This window comes from Anoplopoma fimbria, chromosome 11 (assembly GCF_027596085.1).
Source record: "Anoplopoma fimbria isolate UVic2021 breed Golden Eagle Sablefish chromosome 11, Afim_UVic_2022, whole genome shotgun sequence".
NCBI classification, from domain to species: Eukaryota; Metazoa; Chordata; class Actinopteri; order Perciformes; family Anoplopomatidae; genus Anoplopoma; species Anoplopoma fimbria.
This window is the reverse complement of record NC_072459.1, coordinates 4,818,153-4,827,794: the sequence shown is the minus strand read 5'-3', so window position 1 is coordinate 4,827,794 and position 9,642 is coordinate 4,818,153. Positions and strand designations below refer to the sequence as shown.

The 9,642-nt window shown below is 40.8% G+C and overlaps 1 protein-coding gene across 2 annotated transcripts; it reads right to left on the bottom strand.

The window, feature by feature from the left end:
• Nucleotides 1-28: 28 nt before the first annotated feature.
• mafk (v-maf avian musculoaponeurotic fibrosarcoma oncogene homolog K) lies at nucleotides 29-7,470 on the bottom strand. 2 transcript variants are annotated; one of them, XM_054608063.1, is made up of 3 exons: nucleotides 7,299-7,470; nucleotides 774-852; nucleotides 29-689 (listed from the first exon to the last, which is right to left on the bottom strand). In XM_054608063.1, exons 2-3 carry the CDS (start codon nucleotides 816-818, stop codon nucleotides 252-254), a joined length of 483 nt encoding a protein of 160 aa, XP_054464038.1. In that variant the 5' UTR covers nucleotides 819-852; nucleotides 7,299-7,470; the 3' UTR covers nucleotides 29-251. The 2 variants fall into 2 exon arrangements, with proteins under 2 accessions (XP_054464038.1, XP_054464039.1); XM_054608064.1 differs by lacking the exon at nucleotides 7,299-7,470 and adding an exon at nucleotides 1,663-1,693.
• Between the last annotated feature and the right edge of the window lie 2,172 nt (nucleotides 7,471-9,642).

The window sequence follows — 9,642 nt, the reverse complement described above, 5'->3', positions numbered from 1 at the left end:
CTGCCGGTGCTGGGGGGGGGTCTCTGGTATGGGGGAGTTTGCACAGTGCACAGACAATGTAGATTATGTAAGAAAAACAGAAGGAGAGAGACAGAGTTGTGAATGCAGCATAGCGTCACATAGAGCTTGCCACCCCATCCCATCCCTCAGTCTAACTACTGAGCGTCCTCTCAGTACAGGATGAGTGGGTTCAGGCTGGGTCAGGACCAGGAAGGACCAGGCAGGAAAACGAGAGCCCAGTCCTGTCACTACTAGGAGAGAGTTGAGAATGGGGTCTGGCTGGAGTTGTTGTAGTTGGAGGACTTGACGATGGTGATGACGCTGGTGGTGGCCACTTTGCCCGGCGAGAGGGGCCCGCGGGTCACGGTTCTGGCAAAGCACTGCAGGGCCTCATACTTGGCTCTCAGGGCGTCCAGCTCCAACTTCATGCTGGCGTTCTCGCGGGCCAGCTTGTCCACCTCGTGCTGCAGCTCTATCTTTTGTTTCTCCAGCTCCTCCTTCTGGGTGACACGTTTGATGCGGCAGCTGGCGGCGTAGCCCCGGTTTTTCAGGGTCCGTCGCCGCTGCTTCAACTTCGCGACATCATCCTTGGTCAGCCCACGCAGGTGCTGGTTCAGCTCCCGCACGGACATGGCCACCAACTCGTCGTCGCTGACCGACGGGGCATTCTCACCCACCTCCTTCTTGACCTGCAGAACATGAGCAGAGGATGAAGAACAACGCCATGTCTGAATATTAACAACATCCACATTTCTCAAACTTCTCTCACTTACCCTTAAAGCTTTGCTCGTCTTAAAATGAGTCGTCATTCCCTGCATGCAGACAAGTGGCCGGAATCTCACAGAAGACACACTGAAAAGTGAAAAGAAAAAAAACTAATAAATAAATAGTGTAACATAAAAATTGAAACGCAACATATAAGGCTATCGGAGGTGGAAAGTAACAATGTACATGTATTCAAGTACTGTAAATACAATGTAAAGATACTAGCACATTACTTAAATATTTCCATTTTATACTACTTCTACTCCACAACATTTAAGAGGTATTTGTTGTACTTTTTAATCTGTTACATTAATTAAGATTTTACAGACAAAACATTAGCTTTTTTTTTTTATATGATGTGCATAATGTAGTTTAAAGTATCTCCCTTTTGGCCGGTTACAACATTAGAGTGCTGCTTACATCTTTCTGTCAGAAATAATAATTAAGTAACAGAATATGTCATTCTAGATCACTGACAGGGGGCATTTAAGTGTTTATATTTCAAAGATTTTTGCTGAGAATATGTCTGTACTTTAACTTGAATTTGAAGTATTTCTAAATAGTATTTGATGATACTCTTACATGTAACAAATCTTGATACTTTTGCTTCTAATGCATCATTTCTTTACTTGCAGATACTGAGTATGACATAATATTGGCCCTCCTCCTGACAAATTCACTTTAAAGACACCAAAACAACAACATTCCACTATTGCGTCATGTGTCAACGTTTATGTTTGCATGTTAGAGTGACTGCTGCCAGCAGAGGGCAGCATGACCACATTAAACACAAGCACTGGAGAATGCCTGTATTTACTTCTTAGAGGAGGAGAGCCCTGGCAATGTAGTTCACTAGACCAAGCAAGCTTAGAATCAGACAAGCTCTCTTCACATAACTCTGCATCAAAGTTCTCTGGGCCGGAGCATAAAAAACCTCTCTGTACTCGTTACAGTTAGGCACATGCTTTCCGGACCGCTGCCATGGCCGAAAAAAGCAAGTGCGCTGAGCTGTGATCCTGTGAGAGGCACACATCCCCCCAAGGCTCCATTTCAGGACCTGCAAACCAGCCTGACTACAAGTGCACTGTTCCATGCTCGACTGCTGCCATGGAAACGCCCTGCAAATGGGCGTGGGAGTGTGAGTCACATGGTCACCAAAAGGGTAAACAAGTCTCATTCATAACCGCAACACAGCCTATTCATAGTACAAATAAAAAGCACTAACTTGTGCTGATAACTTAAAAGGCATCCTGTGTCTTCAATCTGTCTGTTTATCCTGAAATATCCATTAAATCCAGTTTTTAGTACATTGTTTATTCCCCTAATCTGATGTCTCTTGTTTCTACAGTGACACAACTCTGCCTCCTCATCAAATGTTAAAACAGACCGTCAGCATAACATTTACAGTTATGCTGAACTTTACAGGGCAGGAGATACGCATGTGGAACATTCCTGGAGATAGAATGTCACAGAGAAATACTTTCCTTTATAGTCACTGATGTATTTATTGCTGTGAGACAATGTAGTCTGTGGATTTAGGCCTGTGTCTCGCTGGTTGGATCCTCTTACACTGGGCTTTCCTGAGCCGCTCTATGCCCTTATTTAACTCTGGCGGATATATTTAGCTCACAGTGCTGACACAAATTTCTGCCAACTAAACAATTTAAGTGAGCATGCGATAAGTGATACCTCAGTAAGAGGGCAAATATTCTCAGCAGTCCTGTTGGCTGCAGCTTTCCACAGAGAACATAGTCTGGGTGTGGCTGCTCTTTTTGGGATGTTTATCACAATTTCACATCCTTTTGGCTAGCTGCTAAATCAGGACTTTGCAACTGTTGATTTACAGTTCTTTGTTGCATGAAATACTGCAGTCGACACAAAAAAAACAACTTTCTGTCTTTGATGCAACCTAAACATTAGTTGTTTTTCTTATGATACTGTAGCTTAAATTCAACATTGCTGTCTACAGAATGAGGTTCATCTGTGTGTGACAAAAACACTTAAAATTAAGACTTTTCCAGAAAATAAACAGATGATAAATAGGCGTAGCAGCGAAATCCAGTGCCACATGAACTCATGCTTATACATTCAGAGGACATCTGCTGCTCTCTCTGGTGTACTGAATTTATTTTGCAAAAAAAAAATGAATAAACACATGCAGCAAAGAACTGCATAATTGAGAGTTCAGAGGCATTAAATATAGATAAGGAACTGACTATGTTCCTCGACTGCGAGCTGGCCCAAACTGCCTGATTTAAGTGGTATTGCATCAGAGGGGGTCCCTGGGTATATTCCTTTCAAAGATTATGGAAAAGTGGTGAGGGGCCTCCCTCTCTCCATACAAAGGGCCTCCGGCTTGGACCAAGAGGCCAGGTTGTTTCCCCAAAATTCTTTAAGCATGTGCTTATGTTTTTGCAACTCGCAGAGAGACAATGTTTTCCTGATCAAGATGCCAAAGTTTCCTCAGAGGAAAAACAGCAATTATTTCACACAGTCAAATCCGCTCTTTACTGTTTTGCCACTCAGACCAGACAGGCATATTTCACAACGCATCATGGTTTCTCACTATAGTCAAAAACAACTCATATTAGGTTTTTCATAACAGTAAGAAAAGGAGTCTGGGAAAAATACCTCAAAGAAAAGCTGCAGATGGCGGGCAAAGAACAAAACCACATTCCTGAGTGAACACACATGTGCAAACCCTCACATGCACAACAGTGTTCACTAAAGAAGGAACATTCTGTCTGAATATGTCCCGCGATGCACTCGGCTATATGGGGGTGGAGTTCAGACAGCCCCACTTGTAAAACAACGGCTGCAATATTCACAAAATGTCTGGAATTCAAAAGCGTCTCACATCTTTTACTTGCCCAAACAAATCACAGGCAGCCTGTGTGCACATGCGTGGAAGGCTTCATTTTACTTTCTCATACGACAAAAACTTAATGTTTCATTCCTCAAGATGATACTCTGATGGCTCATAACCCAAAAAGCACTATTAATCAGCTGCAATCTTATCACAAAATGATGACAAAGTGTCACAGATTAGAGACATGGGGTGACACTATTCAACTTGCAGTCCATTACAAATGCTATACACATGTTTTATGGCTATGGTTGTGTATAAAGCATGTGTGTTATTTGATGTTGAAAGCAGATTTTTTTTTTCTGGTAAACCTGCTGCTTTGTTCTTTGGGTGTACACATTGCTTTGAAGATTAACTGACCCTTTCAAGGCTATTTCTGAGAATGCCTTAAAAAAAATCTCAGATCTGACCAAAGACACATTTTTACATGTGCACAAATCCGCCCAGCTCTTAATGAGCAAATTCATAGAATGGAGTATGTGCGAAGTCTATACTTGAGACAAAGTCCGTTTAATAAACCTATGTCTCATCTGTTCATTGTTTGAACTGTTTTTCAAGTGAGGCATCTGGTCAAGTTCAAGGCTGCACTTCAGTGACAGAAGGTAACTGGGGGGTGCAGCCTCCTCCTAAAATAAACAAGCATATCAATGAGTTATGCGCTCATGCTGCAGTGATAAATGCAGAGTTGGCTTGTCTGGACTCTTTGTTTACCTTCTCTTTTTGTTTTAATTTGGGAGTAGGTTAAGCATAAAGCAGACATGTTGCTGCCCTTGACAGCCTGATACACTCCTCTGAGAAAGCTCTTGCTTTTCTTGCATTTTTCTCAGGGGGAGGTGGAGAGATTTGTCTACGGACTGGTGCGCGCGGCTCTCTGCTCTTTCTCCAGCGCAGCACATTTGGTGGGATATTATGTGAAGGAAATGGAGAGCATAGCTGAGCAGTGAGTCATGCTGTTTACTGGTAAAAGCGACGACCAGCGGCAGGGAATCACACCCTCCCGATCTGACGTTTCCTGGAAAATCCCGTTGTTTCACGGGGAGGAAGGAAAAGTACAGAAACCTTGGAAATGGCTGGTGTTAATTCCAGAGCTTTTGTGCGGAAAGGGAGGAGAACTCACAGAATATCTGAGCAAAGATATAGTCCCAACCAGAGACACTTGGATTCAAAGAAATGTCAAGAATGCAAGTTAAAAAAAACAAAACAAGGATGTACCTGTCCCAGTTTTTACTGCTTGGAAACTAATAATGTGTCAATAATAGGAAAATGTTAATATTCCATTTCCAAATAAAAGCATACATCACATCCCCCTTTTTCTAACAAAATATACAAAGAACAAAGCCAGGCTCTTCAGTTAAAAATACAGTTAATAATAATCCCGAAAAAAATCTGATTTCAATTTTTCTCCTACAAAACAGCTAGCTGAGACACTTTGCAAAAGGTCAGACAAGATGTGACAGCAGAGCATACATTCTGAATGCTGCGGAGCTATTAAGTGTTTGTTTGTGTTGCTGCCAACATGCAATTTGAGTCATGTTGGAATCAGGAAGTTTCCAAGGAAGATGATCAACAATTGAATCAGCAAGTCAGCCCCAGTGAGAACCAACAACAAGGCATTTCCAATATGGCAACATACACATAAATGAGTAATCTCGACACTTGCCACACCTCTGAGCAGAATGCGGTGAAAGCAGCGGGTTGAGATCTGGCCACTGACAGAAAAGTAACAAAAAAGCATGATGCAAATCACTGTGGGTGGCAGAGGGAGCCGTTTCATACACTATATAACTGTCAGGGAGTCACTTAGGACAGATGCACCGCAGGCCTGTTCACACATTCAGCTGTTATTGTCTGTATACACTCTGTTTGGCACGTTCAGCTGTGGATAGAATCACCGGTTTCCAAAGACAATAATCAAAACTTGACATCTTTTTTTTCCAGTGAGAGGAGTAAAAACACATCATGGTGAGCATGTTCCTTATGAGTCACAGCATCGCAAACCACAACTATTTCACTTTCACAACACTCAACCACAAAAACGTTATGCATTGTGCTACGCTTTCATCCATCACTACGGACCAGTGAAAAGAGAAACCCAATATGTCTGATGACAGTGACACTATATCCTGTGTTTTCAGGGGGATTTCTTTCTTAATGCCTTGTCACTGCCACAGAGTATTGTGGTGGTTAAATGAGTCAGCCATAGTTGTTTCTCCATCCAAAGAAGACATCATCACTGTGGTGATTGAACCACATGTTAACCTCATGACAGAGGAGTGCACTCACTCCCACTGCCTGCATGAAAGCAACAGACACTGTGCACAATGCAGAAACAACAGTGAATCACAATAGACATCTGTGGCCATCTGAGTGAAACAAGGTAGACAAATATGTTCCATAAAGTAATGACAGTGGTCTTAAAAGGTCACAAGTCCAAGTTACTCAAAAAAACCATTAGGCAAGCAGTTTTATTTATAAGTAAAGTTGTATTGTTATCAGATAATTATTAGAATAACTTGAACTTTAAGGACACAGTTTCCTTATATGTACTCATGTAGTTAAGACTTATGTAGACCATAAATGATAGGTAAACAGGCCGATAAGATAACACCCTTGTTTTCCCTCTTGTGATTTGTTTGTGGACATGTGTGCTCCTCCTGCTGTTAAGTGACTGCTTGTTTCTCCTCTGGAGGCCAGTCAGCCCTGGTGGTCCGACTTCACATCGTGCCCTTTGTCCCACATGCCTAAAATGCAGCCCACGTGTTGTCTCCAATGTCAAAGGTAGACTGGTGTTTTGCATTAGAGCAGCCTATATTAAATCCGGCGTTGAAATCGGTAAGAGTGGCAGACTTAAAAAGGGGGATGTGAGAATGTTCTTTATGATTTACTTTAAACTGGCCAGTCAGGCTTTATTTCACTTCCATTTTCCGCCCCAAAAAAGCCCATTGGAGTAACAGAAAGAAGGCTATAAATAACCAAATCCGCTTTATTTTAAAACCTTACACCAAGTCATTACAGTGGCTCTGTGACGCTTAGTCATGCATGAGGACATGTTAACGACATCACATAGGCTGAGAGTGTAACAGTCACATTAAGATCAATCTACTTGGGAAACATTGTGTGTGATTTCTATTTATAATGTTTCTTCAGTAAATTAGTTGAACACAAGTTTTCTGTGCTCGATATAGACTTCTAGATTTTATATGTTTTTAATAAAATGATATCCTCAAATATTTCAAATCACTGAGGCAATAAATCAACATAAAATCATTTAAAAAAAGAAACAGGCTGATTTAATTTAGTCAAAATCGGGGGGAAAAAACAAAACAAACATCAAATATTATAATTTTTCTATTTCTTTACAGTTTGTGTCTATTTTTTCTACCTTTTTTCTACCTTGCTCAGCTCTCATATGGACTTTGTGGATGATTATGATTATGTTACTCTAACACAACACGTGTCCACGCGACTGAAACAATCTACAAAGTCAACATCAACTTTTCATAACTGGGATCAAAAACATATCCAACATGATCCTATATGCATGCGCCCTAATATATGTCACAGTGACAACTTCAGCAATTTAGTAAAAAAAAGGGATGTCAAAGAAAAACACACACACTCACACACACACACACACACACACACACACACACACACACAGCCTCACCTCTGTGGACGCGGGTATCTGTGGACCGGGGTGCGTAAAAGGCGCAGGACGTTTCCACTCCGGCGGCGCAGTAACTTGACGCAGTAACTTGACGCAGTAACTTGACGCAGTCGGTGTAAAGCGTCCTGCAGACGGGCAGAGTGGATCCTCGCACTGAATCAACTCCAAAACAACAACAAAGTACCAACATTCCACACTCTGCTTCCGCAAGCACTCACGTCACCGATTCCTCGTGACCGCCCCCTCCATTCATGAAAATAACTTTCTGCTGACGTCAGTCTGAGAAGGGGGGGGCTCTCTAACTTCTCTAAATAGAAGTTAGAGAGCCTGCTGCTGGAGACTGCTTTTGCTTACTTTACAAAACTAATCTGTACTAAGTCAGCTCATGTGGCTGATATTACTGAGAATACTAGAGGAAAAACTTCACGTTTCTAAAAGAAAGTCATGAACTCTCAGTCTGGTGACCCCCTCTCGTATAAGTAGACTCCTTTTTGGTGCAAGGTATTCAAAAATGTGCATTAACTGGGAGAAAACAGCGACCGCCTCCCTCTGTCTGACTTGGGATCAGCAGCAGCATTCCTTTCCTGAGGAAAGTATGTGGCGTAGTAGCTCAGCAGTCACAGGATTTCTCTTTATTTTAACCACACTGCTGCCAGAAGCGTCAGAGGTTATTCTGGGTAATTAAGTACTGAATGTAAATATGTTAAGTCAGTAGCCTTTTAAGGGCGGCTGCACTCTTATGGGTTTCCCTGTTCATTTATCCGATAGAAAGAAGACCTCAGCCTTGAGGTTGCTTCAGACTATAGTGCCTGTTAAAAACAGATGCCGTGTGTTTACTCTATAAACACTGTGGGCTGCACAGTTCAAACAAGGAGAGAAAAAGAGCAGGAAAATGCACTTTCACATGTTTTTCTGCTGACTGCAACAGCATGACTTAGAACAAAATTTCAAAGACTAAAACATTTTCTTTTGTAATGCCAACAAGTTTCTTGAAGGATAAACTGCCTGGTAAATAACTTAATATCATAGCTTATATGAATAATAATAATGTCCATCTGTAGTTCAGTGTACATGGAATTTGGAGAAACGTAAAACACATTTTAAGATCTCAACACATGCACGGGAAAGATAAACATCTGGAGTCTGTGTGGCAGAGATGATTAAATTATATGGAATCCGGTTAGTTTATCAAGAGCCACATCCATCATCAAATTTGGCATTTATTGGAGCCGTTATACTGACAAATAGCTTCTTTAAGAAGTATTGATTGGAAGAAATTGACAGAGAAAGTTATAGACGCACATGGTGTAGAACCAAAAGTTGCTTCATCATTGAAATCATTTTGTTCCATGATGGTTTTCATAATGGTCCTGTGTTTAACCACTGCTGAGACAAAAGAGGAAACAAACAGACGCACAACTCAGATGCATGATGAAATTTTGACCTTTAGATAAAGTGTGACTAGCGGATGACTTTTAAATAAATGCATAATGTTTAGTTAAATGTGACTAGTGTTACTGTTTGGACCAAATGAAGTAATATTTTTTTAAAACTACTGTACAGACGTCTCTCTATTCTTTTATTGTTTTTCCAAAGCAATGACGGTAGACAAAAATAAACATTGCATATTGGCTTTTCTGAGTCACAATATAAATTGCTCTACCAGTAAAACTGACTACCACCTGACAAATCATCTCTTTTGTTTCAACCTTTTTCCTAATACGCAGATTGGTGTATTTTTTCTGCCGTAATTTACAGTTGGTGACTCAGATGGAGCTCTTCCCCTGAATCCCATATGGAATCCATTACTTGGCCTGATTCTTTCACTGGAGCTTGTTTCCAGTGAAAACCAAAACAATTTTGTCAGATGAGAAAGAAGCTTTGTACTTTGTGTCACCTTTCTTGTCGGCCACAAACAAAAACACACAATTTCCTTTGGTAGCTTTCCTGTAGTGAGTTAAACAAGCATCATTTAACAGTTCTTACTTTCCTTCTGTGTTCTCTAGATTAAATAAAACAGATTTGTAATACACCAGGCAGAGTTTTGAGATAAATTACAATTGGTTGGGATTTGATTTAATGAGATTAGAGATGAGATGTGATGATTAAGGATTACATTATTTTGGATAAGGGATGAAATGGGGCGACTTAAATGATATTAAAATAGAGGTGAGAATACATGATATGAGATTACATGACATTTAGATGAGATTGGACAAATCTAATAGAGAGATTGATAACATGACATTTGAAATGAGAGATGATGAAATGAGATGAAACTTTATTACATTGGATTAGAGATTAAATGTGAGTACATAATATGAGATAGGAATTATCTTTAGAC